Below are 24,443 nucleotides of genomic sequence, written 5' to 3'. Positions count from 1 at the left end.
TGCTCCGGTTTCCTCCCACAAGTGAATGAAAAAAAATGAAAATCGCTTATTGTCACAAGTAGGCTTCAAATGAAGTTACTGTGAAAAGCCCCTAGTCGCCACATTCCGGCGCCTGTTCGGGGAGGCGTGCTGGTTAGGTAATTTGGAATTCTGAATTCTCCCTCTGTGTACCCGAACAGGCGCCGGAATGTGGCGACTAGGGACTTTTCACAGTAACTTTATTGCAGTGTTAATGTAAGCCTACTTGTGACAATAAAGATTATTATTATGAGGTGTTGCCCTGGGCGACCGTGTCAGGGATGTTGCCCTGGGCGACCGTGTCAGGGATGTTGCCCTGGGCGACCGTGTCAGGGATGTTGCCCTGGGCGACCGTGTCAGGGATGTTGCCCTGGGCGACCGTGTCAGGGATGTTGCCCTGGGCGACCGGGTCAGGGATGTTGCCCTGGGCGACCGGGTCAGGGATGTTGCCCTGGGCGACCGGGTCAGGGATGTTGCCCTGGGCGACCGGGTCAGGGATGTTGCCCTGGGCGACCGGGTCAGGGATGTTGCCCTGGGCGACCGGGTCAGGGATGTTGCCCTGGGCGACCGGGTCAGGGATGTTGCCCTGGGCGACCGGGTCAGGGATGTTGCCCTGGGCGACCGGGTCAGGGATGTTGCCCTGGGCGACCGGGTCAGGGATGTTGCCCTGGGCGACCGGGTCAGGGATGTTGCCCTGGGCGACCGGGTCAGGGATGTTGCCCTGGGCGACCGGGTCAGGGATGTTGCCCTGGGCGACCGGGTCAGGGATGTTGCCCTGGGCGACCGGGTCAGGGATGTTGCCCTGGGCGACCGGGTCAGGGATGTTGCCCTGGGCGACCGGGTCAGGGATGTTGCCCTGGGCGACCGGGTCAGGGATGTTGCCCTGGGCGACCGGGTCAGGGATGTTGCCCTGGGCGACCGGGTCAGGGATGTTGCCCTGGGCGACCGGGTCAGGGATGTTGCCCTGGGCGACCGGGTCAGGGATGTTGCCCTGGGCGACCGGGTCAGGGATGTTGCCCTGGGCGACCGGGTCAGGGATGTTGCCCTGGGCGACCGGGTCAGGGATGTTGCCCTGGGCGACCGGGTCAGGGATGTTGCCCTGGGCGACCGGGTCAGGGATGTTGCCCTGGGCGACCGGGTCAGGGATGTTGCCCTGGGCGACCGGGTCAGGGATGTTGCCCTGGGCGACCGGGTCAGGGATGTTGCCCTGGGCGACCGGGTCAGGGATGTTGCCCTGGGCGACCGGGTCAGGGATGTTGCCCTGGGCGACCGGGTCAGGGATGTTGCCCTGGGCGACCGGGTCAGGGATGTTGCCCTGGGCGACCGGGTCAGGGATGTTGCCCTGGGCGACCGGGTCAGGGATGTTGCCCTGGGCGACCGGGTCAGGGATGTTGCCCTGGGCGACCGGGTCAGGGATGTTGCCCTGGGCGACCGGGTCAGGGATGTTGCCCTGGGCGACCGGGTCAGGGATGTTGCCCTGGGCGACCGGGTCAGGGATGTTGCCCTGGGCGACCAGGTCAGGGATGTTGTCCTGGGCGACCGGAAAGGGATGTTGCTCTGGGCGACCGGGAAGGGATGTTGCTCTGGGCGACCGGGAAGGGATGTTGCCCTGCGCGATCAGGAAGGGATGTTGCCCTGGGCGACCAGGAAGGGATGTTGCCCTGGGCAACCAGGAAGGGATGTTGCCCTGGGCAACCAGGAAGGGATGTTGCCCTGGGCGACCAGGAAGGGATGTTGCCCTGGGCGACCAGGAAGGGATGTTGTCCTGGGCAACCGGGAAGGGATGTTGCCCTGGGCGACCGGGAAGGAATGTTGTCCTGGGCGACCGGGAAGGGATGTTGCCCTGGGCAAATGGGAAGGGATAATGCCCTGGGCGACCAGGAAGGGATGTTGCCCTGGGCGACCGGGAAGGGATGTTGCCCTGGGCGACCAGGAAGGGATGTTGCCCTGGGCGACCAGGAAGGGATGTTGCCCTGGGCGACCGGGAAGGGATTTTGTCCTGTGCGACCAGGAAGGAATGTTGTCATGGGCAACCGGGAAGGGATGTTGCCCCAGGCAACCATGATAGGCAACTGGAAGAGGCCTCTGGTTATCTGTAAGTGGTTAATTTGAAATAATTCGCTGGAAGGTTGAAAGGAAAGACGAGGAGAATGGTGTGAGTCCAGATTTTGTGCTTAAGTTTCCAGAGTGGGACTTCATGACGTTCTGGCTCAGGTGACTGAGCCCATTGGCTGTGAAGCACTTCAGGAGGCACGATGGAGGATGGGTCGTCTATTTCCTTGTGTATTTACCAGTCAGTGTTGGACAGCTGAAAAACGGATCTGGGAGAAGAACTTCCTGATGGTGCCGATAGTTTCCTCCTCCAACGTCACCACCCTGCTGTGGGAAATCGCCCAATTCAGGCCCAGGCCTTTCACTAGCAGAGGCCCGGTACGGCTTTCATGAGACTTTTGTGTGGAGCCCGCCGTCATGCTCACGTAAAATGCGTCCTTCTGTTGCTCAAATATTCCAGCTATAGAATAAAAAGAAATTCCAGAAAGTTTTATGGTTATGTCATCAAGAACATCAGGGAAAACCAGCAAGTCAAAGGACTTCTAAATGGACTGTTTTGATTGATATCCCACCAGGAAGCATGCACCAATTGCAGATATAAGCTGCTTCAGACTCTTGATACCCTGAACATTCAATAGATAACGCACGGGACCAAGCCTCAACCTCCCCAAGACCGAGCCTCATCGCCGTGGGGAGCCAAGCCCAGTCGCCTTGGGGACCGAGTCTCATTGATACCCAACCCTGGGAACAAGCCCAGTCCTCCCCCAGGAGCAAACCTCATCCCCCTGGTTCTGAGCACAATGCTCCAGATTGAGTTGGACTGCGCGGCGGTAGGAATGTTACATTCAGCATCCCCTAACTGGGGGGAATCAGCTCCCGATCGTAACCCAATGCTCCTGGCTGGGGTTTGCGGAGGGGGGTGAGCTGGTCAACTGACAACAGGATCAGACTCAGTTGTGAGGCCTTCCATTGCCGAAGAGCCTCTGACATAACCACACTGGCAAAGACGCACTGGAGAATGCATAATGCAAAAGCACCGTCGCCCAGCCAAGGAGTCATACAGGAACGATACAGCTCAATTCTTCCATCGTGCATGTGGCAGGTCCCTGCTCTTTATCTACAGCTCTGCAATGTTTTTCTTTATTGAGGGTTTAGCCAATTTCCTTTTCAAAGGTTACAATTGAATCAGCTTTCACTAAACTCCCAGGTCAAAACAAGCTGCTGTGTAAAAAAAGTAATTCTAGTATTAGAATCCCTACAGGGCAGGAGGAGGCCATTCGGCCCATTGCATCTGCACCGACCCTTCAAAAGAGCACACTACCCAGATCTACTCCCCCGATCACCGAGCCCTATTCCCGTTACTAAGGGACAATTTAGCATGGTCAATCCGCCTAACCTACACATCTTTTGGACTGTGGGAGGAAACCGGAGCACCCGGAGGAAGCCCACGCAGACACGGGGGGGAAAAGTGCAGACTCCGCACAGACAGTGATCCAAGGCCAGAATCGAACCTGGGTCCCTGGTGCAGTGCTAACCACTGTGCCGCCCTGGTCTCTGGATCTTCTGCCAATTATTTTACAATCGGTGTCCCCTGGTTACTGACCCTCCCCCCAGTCGAAACAGCTTCTCCTGGTTACTCTAGCAAAACCCGTTATGATTTTCAACACCCAAGTTAAATCTGCTGGGAGAACAATCCAGCTTCTCCACATAACTGAAGTCCCTCATCCCTGGTACCAGAATGGAAAGTCCCCTTGGCACCTTCATGAGAGGGAGGGTAAGGGGGGGTGGGGGAGAGGTTACTCAACAGCATTCTTCACCCATTCCGTTTAATAACCACAAACTGCATTTATATAGCGCCTTTTCATGCAGCAAAACCTCCCAAAGCGCCTCACGGGAATATTGTCAGTTGTTAAAAAATTAACACCGAACCAATAGTGATGTACTTGCGCAGGCAGCCAAAGTTGCTGGGGTTTAAAGGGGTGGGGTTAAAGGAGGGGAGGTGCAGAGCAATAGAGATTTAGGGAGGGAATTCCTGAGTTTAGGGCCCAGACAGCCGAACAATGGCCACTAAAAGTGGAGCGATGCAAGCTGGGGACGCGCACGAGGCCAGATCGGAGGAGCACAGAGATCTCGGAGGCTTGTAGACGGAGGAAGTTGGGGAGATAAGGGAGGGTTAAGGACATGTAGGGATTGGAAAACAAGAACGAGACAATATTAGAATGGGAAACTCGCTGAGGTTTTCGACCCTAACCCTTGAGGGGGCTCCCTCCCAACATTAATGCTTTTAGCTGGCTGTCAGGTTCCAGCGCACAGGGCTTTACCGTCCCAGGGCAGAGAGGTACACAAAGCTGGCGGTATAACGGGAGGGGTCAGTTGCCCCTTGTCCCACTGCACAAACCTGTGACTTGCCTCGACATGCACAACTTGTCAAACACGTCGAAAGAGTTTCTCACAATATTCAACCTTTATAACTAATTGTTCGGAAGACCCGAAGACACGAGTATTGATTTCCACGACAAGGTCAGGGAATTGCTTTTGGCCCAGAGAAAAGCCGAGGCGATTAACTCCTTTCAAAGCGAGCTGGATGAATGGTTGCTTACTGTAGAGGTGAAGGTTGTAAGGATGAGAAGAGTGAAATGATCAAATTCTGTGCAGGACACAATGTCTGCTGTGTCCAGGATCCCCGGGGAAATGTGGGTGGAATGTACCTGGCCCAGCTGAGAGGCGAGGACTGCAACAACTGATATCTGGGCCCCGCAGATTCTCCTTCAACACCTTTTGTGATCAGGGAGCAAATTCACAGACTTTGCTACCTCCCGACTCGAAGATTCCAATGTCCCCTTGGCTACTCTCCCACCTTCTGCCTCCATAAACGTGACCTCACCCAAAATACTGCTATCCTTATCCTTATTCGTACCAAATCTTAATTCGCCCAGCAATCATCTACATGTTTCTTGTTGACCTACATTGGCTTCCCGCCTGGCAACGCTGTGATGTTAAAATCCTCATTCTTGTGTTCAAGCCCCATCATGACCTTTCCCCTCTGCATCTCATCACCTTCGGCCTACTGAGATCTCCGTGTTCCTTCAGTTCAGGCCCCATGGGAATCCGCGATTTTAATTGCTCCACCACTGTCGCTTATGCATTCAGCTTCTGAGGTCCTGATCTTGGAATTCCCGGACTAGATTTCTCCACGTCCCTCTCCGCCTCCTTGGCTAAGCTTTTGGTTACCTCTATTTCCTTCCATGGTTCACCATCAAAATTTATTTGAGAATCATCTTGTGAAAAGTCTCTGTCCAATGAGTTGTGGCCATTTTACTTGGGATATTTCCCTCTCCAGATAGAAAGTGAACCAGGACATTGAACAGACTGAAGCAGCAAGGCGAGTGGTCCCAATTTGTATTATCAAATCTCCAGGAATTGAAACCGCCTGGATTATTTATAAACCTCTGGTTTCTTCCACCTGATTTTCAGCCCCTGACACTCTTCTCTCACACTGGGATATATCTCCACTGTTTCTCTGCGATCTCCGCCCACTCGTCTTCGAGTGGGGTGATGGGATCTGCAAGTTGACGAGCTTTGAGAAACATGACAACTGAGCCCAACGTTACCCTCCCTTTGTACAAGGGGGTGAGGGGTGATGGGCACCGGATAGAGGCCAGCAGCAGGGGACCTGGCTGAGAGAAAACAGGGTTAGCACTGTTGTCTCACATCGCCAGGGACCCGGGTTCAATTACAGCCTTGGGTCACTGTCTGTGTGGAGTTTTTATTTTTTATTTTAAATATATTTATTAAAGTTTTTTAACACAATTTTTCTCCCAAACAATAACCCCCCCCCCCCCCCCCCCCCCCCGTAACAAAAAAAAACGAGAAATTGCGCAGAGCAAGATATATACATGGCAAAATGATATATTTACACAGCTTTGTACACTGGCCCTCACCCGTACGTGCCAGTTTCCCCAACCCTTCATGTTATCTCTTGCTCATCCACCCTCCCAGGCAGACCTTCCCCCCCCCCCCCAAGGTTGCTGCTGCTGCTGACCGACCTTCCTCTAACGCTCTGCGAGATAGTCTAGGAACGGTTGCCACCGCCTGTAGAACCCCTGCGCAGACCCTCTCAAGGCGAACTTAATCCTCTCCAACTTTATGAACCCAGCCATATCATTTATCCAGGCCTCCAGGCTGGGGGGCTTTGCCTCCTTCCACATTAGCAAGATCCTTCGCCGGGCTACTAGGGACGCAAAGGCCAGAATGCCGGCCTCTTTCGCCTCCTGCACTCCCGGTTAGTCCACTACTCCAAATATTGCTAGCCCCCAGCTTGGCTTGACCCGGACTTTCACCACCAGAGATATTGCTCCCGCCACTCCTCTCCAGAACCCCTCCAGTGCCGGGCATGACCAAAACATATGGACATGGTTCGCCGGGCTCCCTGAGAACCTTCCACATCTGTCCTCTACCCCAAAGAACCTACTCAACCTCGCCCCCGTCAAGTGCGCTCTGTGGACCACCTTAAATTGTATCAGGCTGAGCCTGGCACACGAGGAGGAGGAATTAACCCTACCTAGGGCATCAGCCCACAGACCTTCCTCGATCTCCTCCCCCAGCTCCTCCTCCCATTTACCCTTCAACTCTTCTACCAGCGCTTCCCCCTCTTCTTTCAACTCCTGGTGTATTTCCGACACCTTGCCCTCCCCGACCCATACACCCGAGATCACCCAATCTTGAACTTCTTGTGCCGGGAGCAACGGGAATTCCCTCACCTGTCGCCTCACAAAAGCCCTCACCTGCATATATCTAAAGGCATTTCCCCGGGGGTAACTCGAACTTCTACTCCAGTGCCCCTAGGCTCGCAAACGTCCCGTCGATGAACAGGTCCCCCATTCTTCCAATCCCCGCCCGATGCCAGCTCTGGAACCCCCCGTCCATCTTCCCCGGGACAAACCGGTGGTTACCCCTGATCGGGGACCACACCGAGGCTCCCATTGCACCCCGGTGCCGTCTCCACTGGCCCCAGATCCTTAGCGTTGCCGCCACCACCGGGCTCGTGGCATACTTTGTCGGCGAGAGCGGCAGCGGTGCCGTCACCAACGCCCCCAGGCTCGTTCCTTTACAGGACGCCATCTCCATCCTCTTCCATGCCGCCCCCCTCTCCCTCCATAACCCACTTGCGGATCATCGCCACATTTGCTGCCCTGTAGTAGCTCCCCAGGTTTGGCAGCGCCAACCCTCCTCGGTCCCTCCTGCGTTCCAGGAACCCTCTCCTTACTCTCGGGGTCTTATTCGCCCACACAAACCCCATAATACTCCTGCCTACTCTCTTAAAAAAGGCCTTAGTGATCACGATGGGAAGGCACTGAAACACAAACAGAAACTTCAGGAGGACCACCATTTTGACCGACTGCACTCTACCCGCCAGCGAGAGCGGCAACATGTCCCATCTTTTGAAATCCTCCTCCATTTGCTCCACCAACCTCATCAGATTCAGTTTATGTAGAGTCCCCCAACTCCTGGCTATCTGGATCCCCAGATACCGAAAGCTCCCCTCCGCCCTCCTCAGCGGTAGGTCCCCTATCCCTCTTTCTTGGTCCCCCGCCTGTAATACAAAGAGCTCACTCTTCTCTACATTGAGCTTATAGCCTGAAAACTCCCCAAACTCCCTTAAGAGTCTGCATGACCTCCGCCATCCCCTCCATTGGATCCGCCACGTACAGCAACAGGTCATCCGCATATAGCGACACCCGATGCTCTTCTCCCCCTCGGACCACCCCCCTCCATTTATTAGACTCGTCTGTGTGGAGTTTGCACGTTCTCCCCGTGTCTGCGTGGGTTTCCTCCCACAGTCCAAAGACGTGCAGGTAAGGTGGATTGGCCTTGCTCAATTGTCCCTTTGTGTCCAAAAGGTTCAGTAAGAAGTCTTACAACACCAGGCTAAAGTCCAGCAGGTTTATTTGGAATCACTAGGAGTCCAAAAGGTTGGATGGAGTTACTGGGATACGGGGATAGGATATGGGGCCTAGGTAGGGTGCTCTTTCAGAGGGTTGGGGCAGGCTCAATGGGCTGAATGGCCTCCTTCTGCACTGTAGTGATTCTATGATTCTAGGGTCCAGCTTACCGATGGAGCAGCAGCGAACCCATCGCAAAGCAGCGATTCAGTATGGTTTACGGCCACACCGATCATCTATCCATTGTGTCAGATATGAGAAGGGCAAGATTGACTGGGTGGTTAAAACCCTCTGAAAGACCACCCTGCCCAGGCCCGCTCCCCTGTAACCCCACCTAACTGTTGGACACTAGGGGGCAATTTAGCACGGCCAATCCACCTAACTGGCACATCTTTCGCCTATGGGAGGAATCCGGAGCACCCCGAAGAAACCTTGCGGACACGGAGAGAACGTCCGCACCGACAGTGACCCAAGTTCGTTGATTTTTAAAAAAACAAGAACGTTCTGTTGCTGGGAGGATGGTCATCTTGTAAATAGGCTGCTTTGAGTGACACTGTCACACTAGGTGGTGACATTGGAACTGGGGACTTTAACCGGGTACATCTGATACGAGTGAAGGGATTTGGAGGGATGGGGTTAGCAGGGTGGAGTAACAATGCTGTGTCCCAGTCCGAGGTCTCTGTCCCAGCCGGACAGTCCACCTCTCACTGTTACCCTTTGAAGCCTGGGCTTCGGGACTGTACTCACTGGCTGACGCTGTCACGACCTCCGTGCTGTTGGCCAGCTCCAGCAGGACACTGGAATACAATGGGTGCAGGAGGTAGAGGTGGTACTGGCTCTGTGAGTTGGGGTCTGTCCTCTGGGCCTGTGACTAAACAGAAAAGTGAGCAATCATCAACACAAACCTGGAATTTTCTGTTGTTGTCATTATTCATTCACAGGATGCGGGCGTTGCTGCCTAGGCAGGCATTTATCCCACCCGTCCGATTCTCTTCCCGATCCTAATGGTGCAGACTTTCGTCTGTCTCCATTGCTAGTAATTCCTGGAACAGGTCTCTAGTGTGTCCCTGGGAACTTTGTGTGAGGGACGCCGCTCCACATCAAGCGTGGCTGACCAGGGGTCTCTCCTGCTCTTACCGGCAGCCATTGGCGTGTTGGAAGGTGTAATAAACTGCACGGGACACTAGAGTTTAGAAGAATGAGGGGAGATCAAACTGAGGTACACAAGATGATAAAAGGTATGGATAAAGTAGACGTGAAGCAGATGCTTCCTCTTGTGGAACATTCTAGAACGAGAGGGCATAGTCTCAGGACAAGAGGTAGCAAATTTAAAACGGATTTGAGGAGAATCTACTTCTCCCAAAGGGCTGTGAATCTGTGGAATTCGCTACCCCAGAGTGCGGTGGATGCTGGGATAGTGAGTCATTTAAAAAAAACAAATTTAGAGTACCCAATTCATTTTGTCCAATTAAGGAGCAATTTAGCGTGGCCAATCCACCTACCCTGCACATCTTTGGGTTGTGGGGGCGAAACCCGGGGAGAATGTGCAAACTCCACACGGACAGTGATCCAGAGCCGGGATCGAACCTGGGACCTCGGTGCCGTGAGGCAGCAGTGCTAACCACTGTGCCACCGTGCTGCCGACAGTCAATTAATTTTAAGGAGGAGTTAGACAGATTGCAGGGTTATACAGAAGGGGCAGGACGATGGGGTTAAGGCCAGGATGAGATCAGCCATCATCGAATGGTGAAACAGACTTGAAGGGCGAAATGGCCTCATTCTGCTCCTATATCGTATGACGGATGGAGCAGGGTCTATTATTTCCCCCCTGTGGCTGGAAGAGTATGAGCTGCCCCGTGAACTAAGGGGCTGATAACCATGTTGTATAAAAGGTCAGCCAGTCAGGAACCGACCAACACAGAGAGAGGGCCCGGTGAGTTATAACCAGGCCTCATGTAAATTGTTGTTCTTATAAATAAACATCTTCTTTTGCTTACTCCTCGGGCTCCCCTCGCCTTTATTAAAGAAGGATTTGCAGGTTGATATTCTACCTGGTCGGCCGCGTTACAAACGTACTTTCTTGGACACAAAGTCCTGGGGTGGGACTCGATCCCGGAGCCTCTGGCTCAGTGGCAGGGACCCTACCCACTGCGTCACAGCACCTCCCCAGCATTCATTGCCCAATGCTAATTGTCCTCGAGAAGGTGCCGTCAAGCTGCAATCTGTGTGGTGTAGGTACACCCACAGTGTACACAGGAAGGACGTTCCAAGGTTTTGACCCAGCGACAGTGAAGGAATGGCAAAGTCACAAACATATCCCCTCTATTGAAAGTAACAACCTATCTATTCAAGAAGGGAGGGAGGCAGAAAACAGGAACTATAGGCCAGTTAGCTTGACGTCTGCCATGGGAAAGGTGCTGGAGTCAATCATTGAAGAGCTATAGCTGGGCACTTGGAAGAACTGAGACAGCGCGGTTCAGTGAAAGGAAAATCCTGTTCAACCAATTTATTAGAGTTCTTTGAAAAGCAACATGCGCTGTGCATCAAGAGGAGCCTGACAGGTGGACTGTACTTGGATTTACAGAAGGTTTTTGATAAGGTGCCATATCAAAGGTTATTGTGGAAAATAAAACCTCATGGTGTTAGGGGCCGGTTAAGCAAAGTGGGCTAAACAGCTGGCTTGTAATGCAGAGCAAGACCAGCAGCGCGGGTTCAATTCCTGTACCTGCCTCCTCGAACAGGCGCCGGAATGTGGCGACTAGGGGCTTTTCACAGTAACTTCATTGAAGCCTACTTGTGACAATAAGCGATCATTATTATTATGAATAACATATTAGTCTGGGTATGAAGATTGGCTGCCAGAAAACAGAGAGTATGGATAAATGGGTCATTGTCTGATTGGCGTGAGGAGCTGATGGAGACCGGGGCCACTGGGCTGATGGAGACCGGGGCCACTGGGCTGATGGAGACCGGGGCCACTGGGCTGATGGAGACCGGGGCCACTGGGCTGATGGAGACCGGGGCCACTGGGCTGATGGAGACCGGGGCCACTGGGCTGATGGAGACCGGGGCCACTGGGCTGATGGAGACCGGGGCCACTGGGCTGATGGAGACCGGGGCCACTGGGCTGATGGAGACCGGGGCCACTGGGCTGATGGAGACCGGGGCCACTGGGCTGATGGAGACCGGGGCCACTGGGCTGATGGAGACCGGGGCCACTGGGCTGATGGAGACCGGGGCCACTGGGCTGATGGAGACCGGGGCCACTGGGCTGATGGAGACCGGGGCCACTGGGCTGATGGAGACCGGGGCCACTGGGCTGATGGAGACCGGGGCCACTGGGCTGATGGAGACCGGGGCCACTGGGCTGATGGAGACCGGGGCCACTGGGCCGATGGAGATCTGGGCCACTGGGCCGATGGAGACCGGAGACACTGGGCTGATGGAGACCGGAGACACTGGGCTGATGGAGACCGGGGCCACTGGGCTGATGGAGACCGGGGCCACTGGGCTGATGGAGACCGGGGCCACTGGGCTGATGGAGACCGGGGCCACTGGGCTGATGGAGATCTGGGCCACTGGGCCGATGGAGACCTGGGCCACTGGGCCGATGGAGACCCGGGCCACTGGGCCGATGGAGACCGGAGACACTGGGCTGATGGAGACCGGAGACACTGGGCTGATGGAGACCGGAGACACTGGGCTGATGGAGACAGGAGCCACTGGGCTGAAGGAGGGTGGGGACACCAGCTGTTGGAACACTGGATCCAGAGGACAAGAATGTGTTATCCTTTTTGAAAAAATGTAGAGTACCCAATATTTTTTTTTCCAATTAAGGGGCCTACCCTGCACATCTTCTGGGTTGTTGGGGTGAGACCCACACAGACGCGGGGAGAATGTGCAAACTCCACATGGACAGTCACGCCCGGGACTGGGATCAAACCTGGATCCTCGCCGCTGCGAGGCAGCAGTGCTAACCACCGCGCTACCGTGTCACCCTCGTGAATGTGTCATCCTAATACATGGTCATTTGTGGTTCCAGTCTGAGAGTTCAAATCTCCCCATGCCAGTTTGTAAATTAGAATTAAGTTAATAGTGACTTCCGGTTGTGGCTATGCAGAGCTAAGTCGTACGTTCGGCAGCTCCCGCTTGGAACGGACTTTTGGGCTCTTTTCAGGGATCCCAATGGCATTTTTTCCTGACATTTCCCGGTGTGGGAAGAAGACTGCAACATTTCCCCGACAGTGTATGGCGTGGACCAGGAGCGGGTCGACTAAAAAAGTGGTGGTGAACCCAAAGAAAGTGCGAGGGAAGAAGAGCAAGATGGCGGCGGGCGGGGACCAGGCAGCGTGGTGCAGTGGGCGGAGGAGCAGCAGGAGGGTATCCAGCGCTGCTTCAGGGAGCTCAAAGCGGACCTGCTGGAGCTGATGAAGGCTTCTATCGATAAGCTGCTGGAGACCCAGACGGCCCAGGGGGTGGCGATCCACGAGGTCCGACAAAAGATCTCCGATAACGAGGACAGGATCTTGGGCCTAGCGGTAAAGGTGGAGGTGCACAAGGTGCTCCACAAGAAATGGCAGGAGCGGTTCGAGGAGATGGAGAAATCGGCTTTTTCCCGCGCTGAAGGCTGGAGGGGGCGGGGCCGGGGCAGGGAAGCGAGGGTTGTTTCCCACGCTTGGGATGGAAGGGAGAGGTGGAGAGCCTGTGGATGGGTAATGGAGGAGGAGGGTATGTCCCACAACGGGAGGAGTCGAAGGAGAGGCGGGAGTGGCCGGGGTCAGCAGAAGTCAGCTGACTTGCGGGAGTGCAATGGGGGGAGCAAAGCAGCTAGGAGGGATCCTAGCTGCTGCTGGTATGGTCAAGGGGGAGCTGGAGCGAGTAGAGGGGAATGGGAAGGGGGTCTGCCGCCTTGGGGAACGGGCCGGGCGTGGGGTGTGGGCGCGTGGCTGGCCGAGGAGGGGGTCATGGCTAGTTGGCGGGGGAGGGGGGCGCCCCCTGATCCGGCTGATAACCTGGAATGTAAGGGGACTGAACGGGCCGGTCAAGCGGGCCCCGTGTTTGCGCACCTGAAGGGGCTGAAGGCGGATGTGGTCATGCTCCAGGAGACATACCTGAAGGTGGCAGACCAGGTAAGATTGAGGAAGGGGTGGGTAGGTCAGGTGTTTCATTCGGGGCTGGATGCCAAAAATCGGGGGGGGGGGGGGCGATCTTGTGGGAAAGAGGATGTCGTTCGAGGCGTCGAGCATTGTAGCAGATAATGGCGGCAGGTACGTAATGGTAAGTGGCAAGCTGCAAGGGGAGAGGGTGGTGCTGGTCAATGTGTATGCCCCGAACTGGAAGCCGGCGACGGCTAGTGTGTTGAGGGGATTTATGGACCAAATGGGAGGGGTGGACCCTTGGAGATTTGCAAGGCCGGGGGCTAGGGAATTTTCATTCTTCGCTCATGTTCATAAGTCCTATTCCCGGATCGACTTTTTTATTATGAGCAGGGCGCTGATAGAATCATAAATTTACAGTGCAGAAGGAGGCCATTCGGCCCATCGAGTCTGCACCAGCTCTTGGAAAGAGCACCCCACCCAAGGTCAACACCTCCACCCTATCCCCATAACCCAGTAACCCGACGCAACACTAAGGGCAATTTTGGACACTAAGGGCAATTTATCATGGCCAATCCACCTAACCTGCACATCTTTGGACTGTGGGATGAAACCGGAGCAGCCGGAGGAAACCCACGCACACACGGGGAGGATGTGCAGACTCCGCACAGACAGTGACCCAAGCCGGAATCGAACCTGGGACCCTGGCGTTGTGAAGCAATTGTGCTATGCACAATGCTACTGTGCTGAGAGAGTAGAGGATACAGAGTACTCGACGATAGCCATTTCGGATCACTCTCCGCATTGAGTGGACCTAGAGCTGGGGGAGGAGAGGGACCAGGGCCCGTTGTGGCGCTTGGAGGTGGGGCTGTTGGCGGACGAGGCGCTGAGTGAGCGGGTCCGAGGAAGCATAGAGAGATACCTGGAGGCCAACGATAACGGGGAGGTCCGAGTGGGTATGGTCTGGGAGGCACTGAAGGCGGTGGTTAGGGGAGAGCTGATCTCTATTAGGGCGCACGAGGAGAGAGCAGAGGGAGAGGGAGAGGCTGGTGGGGGAGATGGTGAGGGTAGACAGGAGGTACGCAGAGGTGCCGGAGGAGGGACTGTTGAGGAAGAGGCGCAGCCTCCAGGCCGAATTCGACCTGGTGACCACCAGGAAGGCGGAGGCGCAGTGGAGGAAGGCCCAGGGGGCGGTCTACGAGTATGGGGAAAAGGCAAGCCGGATGCTGGCGCATCAGCTGCGGATGCGGGATGCAGCTAGGGAGATCGGGGGGGTTAAGGACAGGGGAGGGAGTGTGGTGCGGAGTGGGGTTGGCATCAATGGGGTCTTCAGGGACTTTTATGAGGAACTGTATCGGTCCGAACCCCCACTGGAGGGGGGAGGGATGGGCCGCTTTCTGGACCAATTGAGGTTTCCAAAGGCGGAAGAGGGACTGGTGGCGGGATTAGGGCTCCCAATTGGGCTGGAGGAGCTGGCCAAAGGGATAGGGAGCATGCAGGCAGGGAAGGCACCGGAGCCGGACGGTTTCCCAGCCAAATTCTACAAAAAATATTTGGACCTGTTGGGCCCGTTGCTGGTTAGGACCTTCAATGAGGCAAGGGAGGGGGTGGGCTCTGCCCCCGACGATGTCCCGGGCACTGATCTCCTTGATCCTGAAGTGGGACAAGGATCCCCTGCAGTGTGGGTCTTTCAGGCCGATTTCGTTGTTAAACGTAGATGCCAAGGTGCTGGCGAAGGTCTTAGCCACGAGGATTGAGGTGATCCACGAAGACCAGACGGGGTTCGTGAAGGGGAGGCAGTTGAATGCGAATGCGCGGAGCCTCCTGAACGTTATGATGATGCCGGCGAGGGAGGGGGAGGCGGAGATAGTGGCGGCGATGGACGCTGAGAAGGCCTTCTATAGGGTAGAGTGGGGGTACTTGTGGGAGGTGCTGAAGAGGTTCGGGTTTGGGGAGGGGTTCGTCCGGTGGGTTAGGCTGTTGTACGAGGTCTCGATGGCGAGTGTGGCCATGAATAAGAGGAGGTTTGAGTACTTTCGGTTGCATCGAGGGACGAGGCAAGGGTGTCCCCTGTCCCCCCTGCTCTTCGCACTGGCGATTGAACCCCTGGCTATGGCACTGAGGGAGTCGAGGAACTGGAGGGGGTTGGTGCGGGGTGGGGAGGAGCATAGGGTGTTGCTCTATGCGGACGACTTGCTGCTATATGTGGCGGACCCGGTGGGGGGAATGCCGCAGGTAATGAGGATCCTCAGGGAGTTCGGGGATTTCTCAGGGTACAAGCTCAATATGGGGAAGAGCGAGTTATTCGTGGTTCACCCAGGGGACCAGGACAGGGGGATTGGCGAGCTCCCACTAAAAAGGGCGGAGAGGAGCTTCAGGTATTTGGGGGTCCAGGTGGCCAGGAGCTGGGGGGCCCTGCATAGACTTAATTTCACGAGGCTAGTGGAGCAAATGGAGGAGTTTAAGAGGTGGGACGCGTTGCCGCTGTCCCTGGCGGGTAGGGTGCAGTCAGTTAAGATGACGGTGCTCCCAAGGCTTTTGTTCCTGTTCCAGTGCCTCCCCGTGTTTATCCCGAAGGCCTTTTTTAGGCGGGTTAACAGGAGCATAATGGGGTTTGTGTGGGCGCGAGGGACTCAGAGGGTGAGAAGGGTGTTCCTGGAGCGGAGTAGGGATTGGGGGGGCTGGCGCTGCCCAAACTCTGTGGGTACTACTGGGCCGCCAATGTGGCGATGGTGCGCAAGTGGGTGAAGGAGGGGGAGGGAGCTGCATGGAAGAGGCTGGAGACGGCGTCTTGTGTGGGCACGAGTCTGGAGGCGCTAGCAACGGCGCCGCTGCCGCTCCCTCCAAGGAGGTTACCACGAGCCCGGTGGTGGCGGCTACCCTCAAAATCTGGGGGCAGCGGAGGCGGCACAGGGGGGAGTGGGGGCCTCGGTGTGGACCCCAATACGGGGGAACCACCGGTTTGTCCCAGGGAGAATAGATGATTTTCGGGGTGGCAAACGGCAGGGATACGAAAGTTGGGGGACCTGTTTGTGGACGGAAAGTTTGCGAGCCTGGGTGAGCTGGGGGAGAAGTATGGGCTCCCCCCGGGAAACAGCTTTAGGTATCTACAGGTAAGGGCGTTTGCGGCAAGTGGTGGAATTCCCGCTGCTGCTGCCACACGCAGTACAGGACAGGGTGCTCTCGGGGGGGTGGGTGGGAGTGGGGAAGATCTCGGAAACTTACCAGGTGATGCAGGAGGAGGAGGAGGCCTCGGTGGTGGAGATGAAAGGTAAGTGGGAGGAGGAGTTGGGGGAGGAGATCGAGGAGGGGACGTGGGCAGATGCGCTTGGGAGGGTGAACTCTTCCTCTTCGTGCGCGAGGCTCAACCTCATACAGTTTAAGGTGCTGCACAGGGCACACATGACCGGGACAAGGATGAGCTGTTTTTTTGGGGTGAGGACAGGTGTGTTAGGTGCTCAGGGAGCCCAGCAAACCACACCCATATGTTCTGGGCATGCCCAGCGCTGGAGGAATTTTGGAAGGGCGTAGTGAGGACGGTGTCGGGGGTGGTAGGATCCAGGGTCAAACCAGGCTGGGGGCTCGCAATATTTGGGGTTGCAGAGGAACCGGCAAGAGGCCGGTATTCTGGCCTTTGCATCCCTGGTAGCCCGGCCAAGGATTCTCCTTCAGTGGAAGGATGCGAGGCCCCCCAAGCGTGGAATCCTGGATCAACGATATGGCGGGGTTCATTAAATTGGAGAGGGTGACATTTGACTTAAGGGGGTCGGTGCAAGGGTTCTTCAGGCAGTGGCAACCGTTCTTGGACTTCCTGGCAGAATGGTAGACAACGGTCAGCAGCAGCAGCAACCCGGGAGGGGGTGTATATATTTGCTATGTTTGCTATGTGTTAATTCGGGGTGTTAATTTATTATTTATGTACAGGGGGGAGGGGGGCACGGGCGTTGTTTTATTTTGTTTTGTATTTAATTCTATTTGGTTCCTTTTTTATTTTGTTGTTGATATTTTGTGAAAACTTCAATAAAAATTATTTTTTTAAAAAAGAATAGAGTTAAGTAAATAAATTTGAAATGAAAATCTAGTCCCAGTAATGGTGACCACAAAGCTATTGCATTGTCATAAAAAACTGACTTCTGTCCTTTAGGGAAGGAACTCTGCTGTCCTTGGTCTGGCCGACAAGTAACGTCAGATCCACAGAAATGCGGTTGATTCTCGGGCATTCACCACCGCCCCATATCCTTCGATCCTCTTCACCCCAAATGCTGCGTTTAACTGCTTCTTTAAAACATACCTCACCTCTACCACTTAGAAAGGCAAGAACAGGGGCAGCACGGTGGCGCAGTGGGTTAGCATTGTTGCCTCACGGCGTCGAGGTCCCAGGTTCGATCCTGGCTCTGGGTCACTGTCCGTGTGGAGTTTGCACATTCTCCCCGTGTTTGCGTGGGTCTCACCCCCACAACTCAACGATGAGCAGGGTAGGTGGATTGGCCACGCTAAATTGCCCCTTAATTGGAAAAAATGAATTGGGTACGATGCCTTTCTTTTTAAAAATAAATAAATTTAAGAACAGCGGGAAACTGGGGGCCACCTACAAATTGCCCTCCGGGTCAGACGGCCCTCTAACTTGTAAGCACATCATTGTTCCTTCATCATCGCTGGGTCAAAATGCTAGAACTTCCTTCCTAACAGCACTGTTGGGCTAAATGAACCAGATGGACTGCAGCAGTTCAAGATGGCAACTTGGCAATGTGTCTTCAACAATAATTAAGGGCGAGCCCTTGTCAGTGATGCCTAGATCCCGAGAATGGATAAATTAAAAATGAAAACTCTGAGGGGTTCACTTTGTACTGGAGGGGTTCACTCTACTCACCAAGGAGGCCACTCCACTCACGGAAGTCTTCACTCCACACTCTTTGGCCCAGAACAGGAATGCAGATCTTCCGTCAGACAGCGGTATCGAGGCTGCCTCCGAACCCTGGATGTGACAGCCCAGTTTTGCTCTCCATAGCTCCTCGCCCGAGCTCCCATCAATGATTAAACTCTAGGAGCAGAATAAAACGTTGACAAAAAAGGTTGGGATTCTGCAGCCAATAAGCAACACAAGGTTCACCCGCAGGCATTATTTCAGAAACAGCGGCTAGCTAAAGTCATGGTGAACACACAAACGCATAAGAAGCTACGTCTGTAAGCTTTGTCCCACCCAATCAAATATTCTTACCATCCTGTTGAGGGTCTACACTGCTGCCCATACTAATCAGAAGAGTGGGAATAAACCACGGAGCAGAAATATTAAATGGAAAGTGGATTAGCACGAGGAAATAGTGATGGGGTTTGGATCAGTGGTTCTCAACCTTTACTGGTTGAAGAATACCTTTAAAATGGGTTAATAATCAAAATTGTGATTATCTTCATTCTTCGAGACAGTCATCTGGGGTGTTTGGTCAGGTTTGCTGGGTGGGTGGGTGCCTGGTCAGCACTCGGACGGTTCGGCTGCAAATAGGACAGGTTACCGCAGACCGTTTTGTTTGAGCCTCTGGTTCAGGGATTTCCTCCGCTTTTTTCAAAGGAGGTCACACTCTTATTTTTATTTGGTTGTGTCAAGTGCCGCGATCCTAGGTGGGCTTCTTCCAGGACTCTGGGTCGACATGAAAACTCCCAATGAAGCCTCCGGCGTGTCCGTCAATAGCACTTCCTTTGACCATCGTGACAGCGCACACCAGACTCGAGCTCTCCATAGAAGGTTTGCTTTAGTAAGCGAGTGTCGGGTATTCTGGCAACATTTCCTCCCCGTGTCTGCGTGGGTTTCCTCCGGATGCTCCGGTTTCCTCCCACAGTCCAAATATGCGCAGGTTAGGTGGATTGGCCGTGCTAAATTGCCTTTAGTGTCCAAAAGGTTGGGTGGGACTACAGGGCTAGAGCGGGGATTGGTCTAGGTAGGGTGCTCTTTCAAAGGGTCAGCGCAGACTCGACGGGCCGAATGGCCTCCTTCTGCACTGTTGGGATTCTGGCCAAGCCCAACTCAATTGTGACTGTCTCAATACTGTGTGGGTCCTCGGTGTGCCAGCTCGGGGAGCACCTGTGTGCCATCTGATCTTATCAATAGAATCCCTACAGCGAGGGCAGCACGGTGGCGGAGTGGTTAGCACTGCTGCCTCACGGCACCAAAGATTCAGGTTCGATCCCGGCCCCGGGTCACTGTCCTTGTGGAGTTTGCACAATACCCTCGTATCTGTGTGGGTCTCACCCCCCACCCAAAGATGTGCACGGTAGTTGGACGGGCCATGCTAAATTGCCGCTTACTTGGCAAAAATGATTGGGTGCCCTAAAATAAAATCCCTAAAGTGCAGAAGGAGGCCATTTGGCCCATCAAGTCTGTTCCGACCCTACCAAGAGCACCAGACCTAGGCCCATTTCCCCACCCCATTCCTGTAACCCCACCTATCCTGCACATCTTTGGGCTTCAGCAGCTTTTGAAGGTAGTTCAGATAAAAAGGGTTGAACTTCTTGGCATGACTCTGGTACACGGTCAAAGTCTCGCATGCATAGAGCAGAGTGGACAGGATTATTGTTCTATAGACTCAGTTTGGTAAACAGCCTTACTTCTCTTTATTCCCATACTGATGTTCCCAGGCTTTGAAAATTCTTGGATGTGTCTCAACATTGATATGGACAGCTCCAGAGAAAGAGTGCAGCCAAGGCAAGTGAATGTATCGCTGCTGACAGGTTCTGTCCATGGACTGAAACCTTGGTTTTGAGATTGGGCTTTCCTGCAGGTACATTACTCTGCGTTGATCGCAAAGCCAAAGTTGACACGTTACTTGGAGAACAAGTCCAAGGTACGCTGTGAACCCAGTTCTGGACCAGCAGCAGGTCCCACCATCATCAGCATGCAGGAAATCGCAAAGTATGTCTTTGGACTTTGCCTGCAGTCATCTCAGATTGAGCAGCTTCCTGTCCAGGCGATATCTGTGTTCGGTGCTAGGGTCACCATCATGGTGGGCATCGGAGAGTATGGCAGAGATAGACATGAAAAGCACGCAGCCCTGTTTAACTCCATTAGTGACTGGGACTGGGTCACACGCAGGAATTACATTGCGGAACTGTCGAACTGGTTTGATCAATGTCTCAGGGCAGCCAGATTTGCCATTACCTTCCAAAAGCCTTAAGATCTAGGGGCAGGATTAGGCAATTCAGCCCCTCAATCCCCCTCCGCCATTCAATAAGATCCTGGCTGATCCCATCCTGGCCTGTTCTCCATAACCCTTCAGCCAATTAAAAATCTGTCTAACTCCTCCTTAAATTTACTCATTGTCCCAGCATCCATCACGATCTGGGGTAGCGAATTCCACAGATTCACAACCTTTGAGAGAAGTAATTTCTCCTCATCTCGGTTTTAAATCTCCTATCCCTTATCCTAAAACTGTGGCCTCTCATTCTAGATTACCCTAGAAGAGGAATCACCCGCTCTATGTCTACTTTGTCAATACTTTTTATCATCTTGTATACCCCAATTAGATCCCCTCTCAGTATCGGCCTAAACTGCTCAATCGCTCTTCATAAGACAAACCCCTCATCTCTGGAGTTAATCTCGTGAACCTCCTCTGAACTGTGTCTAATGCAACTGCAAATAAGGGGACCAAAACTGGACACAGTACTCCAGGTGCGGTCTCTCCAATGCCCTGCATGGCTTGATGGCTGACTGCATCAAAGGTCTTGATCAGGTGACTAAACCTGGTGGAGGGAGCCATGTTCTGTTCTTGGCATTTTCCTGGTGCTGTCGAGCTGCAAACATCACAACAGTGGTCCCTCGACCCTGCCTGAAGCTACATTGGGAATGCTGGTACACAGTCCTGGCAGTGCTTGTACCGACCTTGGGTGACTGTGCGGAGTTTGCACAGTCTCGGCGTGACTGCGTGGGTTTCCTCCGGGTGCTCCGGTTTCCTTCCACAGTCCCAAGATGTGGAGGTTAGGGGTTACGTTAGTTAGCCCACCGTGCCGCCCCCTTTTGCTTCGGTACCATTATTTTGCCACAGCTTTGCCTGTCTATCTTTGATTCCAATTTCCCCAGGACAAATCGGCTCTCACCACACTGAAGCTGGTCTTCTCCCAATAAATTCATTATTTTTACTCTGAATTGTTTTGGGGGCTTGTCCACAGCTAATCTCAACAGGACGATACCATGATCACTGTCCCGCTACATGATCCTGGAAGACCAAAGCACAGCAGGGTGCCAGGCCACATGACGGGAATGAGTGGTATGTGGTGCTGAGATAACAACAGAGTTAAATGACGCACCTCATTCCACAAAACAGGCTCCAGCAATGCTTCCTTCCCCTTTGGGCCAGATATATATACCAAGGTAGAACATTTCCCTGAACACACTTCATAAACTCCTCCTCTCTACCCTTCACACTATTACTATCCCAGTCCAGATTAGGATGATTAAAGCCCCCTCCCCATTGTAACCACTCAATAACCTTTGCACCTCTGCAATTTCTTTGCAAAATTATGAGTTGAAATTTTGTCCACTAGAATACACCTAACAGCCCTAACTAAATACATTCTGTCCTTACCCCCTCGAGAACATCCTCAACCTGCAAATATTCTCCTTCATCAATTCAGCTATTCCTCCACCTTTCATTCACAAAAACCCTACAGTGCAGAAGGAGGCCATTCGGCCCATCAAGTCTGCACCAACCCAGGTCCACTCCCCCGCCCTGTCCCTGTAAACTAACCTGCACATCTTTGGACATGAAAGGGCAATTTTATCATGGCCAATCCACCTAACCTGCACATCTTTGGACTGTGGGAGGAAACCGGAGCACCCGGAGGAAACCCACACCTTCCCCATCTCCCCAGAACATCTATCCAAGGAATGATTAGTTCCCAGTCCTACCCATTTTATGAGCCAGAGCTCCGTTATCGCCGTGACATTACGTTCCCACGGAGATATCTGCACTTTCACATATTGCAAGGAAACCAAATTTAGCGTGATTACATTCACTCTGACCCACCCAGTATCATAACATTTCAAATTCTAATATTCCCTCTCTCTCACCTCTCCCAAATCATGCGCGCCTTCGCCTTCCCATCTAATATTACCTCCTGGTTCCCACACCCATACCGTGTTTACACCTTTCTCCTGTGGCACTGACAAGTTTACCCACATGGCCAGTGATCCTGGAAGACCAAAGCACAGAAGGGTGCCCGGACACGTGACGGGGAATGAGTGGTCTGTGGTGCTGAGATAACAACAGAGTTAAATGGAACCACAATAGACCAAATCCGTAACTCACACCTTCCTCGTGTTGCTCCCGCTACTGATGTGGATCAGGAAATCCAGGATGTTGTCTTCGTTGAAGAAGCCGGTCACAGGAGCACTGTAAGGAAAATCATTCCGGTTACTGTTACACAAAGGGGATAAACCGGATGCTCCCCGATTCAGGACACGGAGCTCCAGCCTCCATCTCTAGCCCAATGTCACCGGACACACCCCTCCCTGAGAGACAGCCGCGTGGATATTACAAGGTAATGCCACATGAACAGTCAGTGTGTAATAACACATACATTGTAGTGCAGTGTGATCACAGACTGTAGAGCCAGGAAGTGCCAATGTTTCAAGGACAACAAAGTTACAGAAAAATCTCCCCAGGGCACCTCGCCGATTAGACTCAACACCCCAAACTCACCCCTCGATGCTGCTTCCGTTTGCAGACCACAGTTGCCGAAGGTGCTGTCCGTTCAGAAGCTGCAGCCTATCCCTTGTAGTGATCAGAATGTCACTGCCACTCTCTCCACGTCTGCTCAGAATCTGCAGGTCCCTCGCCGAATCATTACTGCTGGGAGAAAATGGACTTGTTCACATCAAAGTTAATTGATAAAAACCCCAGTCTTAAAATATACTGTACAAACCCACACAGTGCACCAACTCCACTCTCACACACTGTACAATCCACACACACACACACACACTGTGTACAATCCACACACACACACAGTGTACAATCCACACACACACACAGTGTACAATCCACACACACACACAGTGTACAATCCACACACACACACAGTGTACAATCCACACACACACACAGTGTACAATCCACACACACACACAGTGTACAATCCACACACACACACAGTGTACAATCCACACACACACACAGTGTACAATCCACACACACACACAGTGTACAATCCACACACACACACAGTGTACAATCCACACACACACACAGTGTACAATCCACACACACACACAGTGTACAATCCACACACACACAGTGTACAATCCACACACACACACAGTGTACAATCCACACACACACACAGTGTACAATCCACACACACACACAGTGTACAATCCACACACACACACAGTGTACAATCCACACACACACACAGTGTACAATCCACACACAGTGTACAATCCACACACAGTGTACAATCCACACACAGTGTACAATCCACACACAGTGTACAATCCACACACAGTGTACAATCCACACACAGTGTACAATCCACACACAGTGTACAATCCACACACAGTGTACAATCCACACACAGTGTACAATCCACACACAGTGTACAATCCACACACAGTGTACAATCCACACACAGTGTACAATCCACACACAGTGTACAATCCACACACAGTGTACAATCCACACACAGTGTACAATCCACACACAGTGTACAATCCACACACAGTGTACAATCCACACACAGTGTACAATCCACACACAGTGTACAATCCACACACAGTGTACAATCCACACACAGTGTACAATCCACACACAGTGTACAATCCACACACAGTGTACAATCCACACACAGTGTACAATCCACACACAGTGTACAATCCACACACAGTGTACAATCCACACACAGTGTACAATCCACACACAGTGTACAATCCACACACAGTGTACAATCCACACACAGTGTACAATCCACACACAGTGTACAATCCACACACAGTGTACAATCCACACACAGTGTACAATCCACACACAGTGTACAATCCACACACAGTGTACAATCCACACAGTGTACAATCCACACTCGCACTGTACAATCCACACTCGCACTGTACAATCCACACTCGCACTGTACAATCCACACTCGCACTGTACAATCCACACTCGCACTGTACAATCCACACTCGCACTGTACAATCCACACTCGCACTGTACAATCCACACTCGCACTGTACAATCCACACTCGCACTGTACAATCCACACTCGCACTGTACAATCCACACTCGCACTGTACAATCCACACTCGCACTGTACAATCCACACTCGCACTGTACAATCCACACTCGCACTGTAC

The 24,443-nt window shown here is 53.3% G+C and overlaps 1 protein-coding gene across 2 annotated transcripts in view; it reads right to left on the bottom strand.

The window, feature by feature from the left end:
- Positions 1–1,428: 1,428 nt before the first annotated feature.
- The window catches only part of LOC140403869 (protein FAM234B-like), a 177,079-nt gene continuing 154,064 nt past the window's right edge, over positions 1,429–24,443 (bottom strand). Inside the window, exons 8-12 of one of the 2 annotated variants that reach the window (XM_072492079.1) lie at positions 22,798–22,947; positions 22,407–22,488; positions 17,979–18,149; positions 8,760–8,883; positions 1,429–2,530 (exon numbers count right to left, since the gene is read on the bottom strand). In XM_072492079.1, the coding sequence (XP_072348180.1) occupies positions 2,313–2,530; positions 8,760–8,883; positions 17,979–18,149; positions 22,407–22,488; positions 22,798–22,947 (745 nt within the window). In that variant the 3' untranslated portion in view covers positions 1,429–2,312. The remainder of the gene's footprint in view (positions 2,531–8,759; positions 8,884–17,978; positions 18,150–22,406; positions 22,489–22,797; positions 22,948–24,443) is intronic. The other variant, XM_072492081.1, reaches the window with a different exon arrangement.

The sequence above is a fragment of the Scyliorhinus torazame genome, chromosome 29 (genome assembly GCF_047496885.1).
Source record: "Scyliorhinus torazame isolate Kashiwa2021f chromosome 29, sScyTor2.1, whole genome shotgun sequence".
Classification (NCBI taxonomy): Eukaryota; Metazoa; Chordata; class Chondrichthyes; order Carcharhiniformes; family Scyliorhinidae; genus Scyliorhinus; species Scyliorhinus torazame.
Note: the sequence above shows the minus strand (reverse complement) of the source record. Positions and strands in the feature narration are given on the sequence as shown.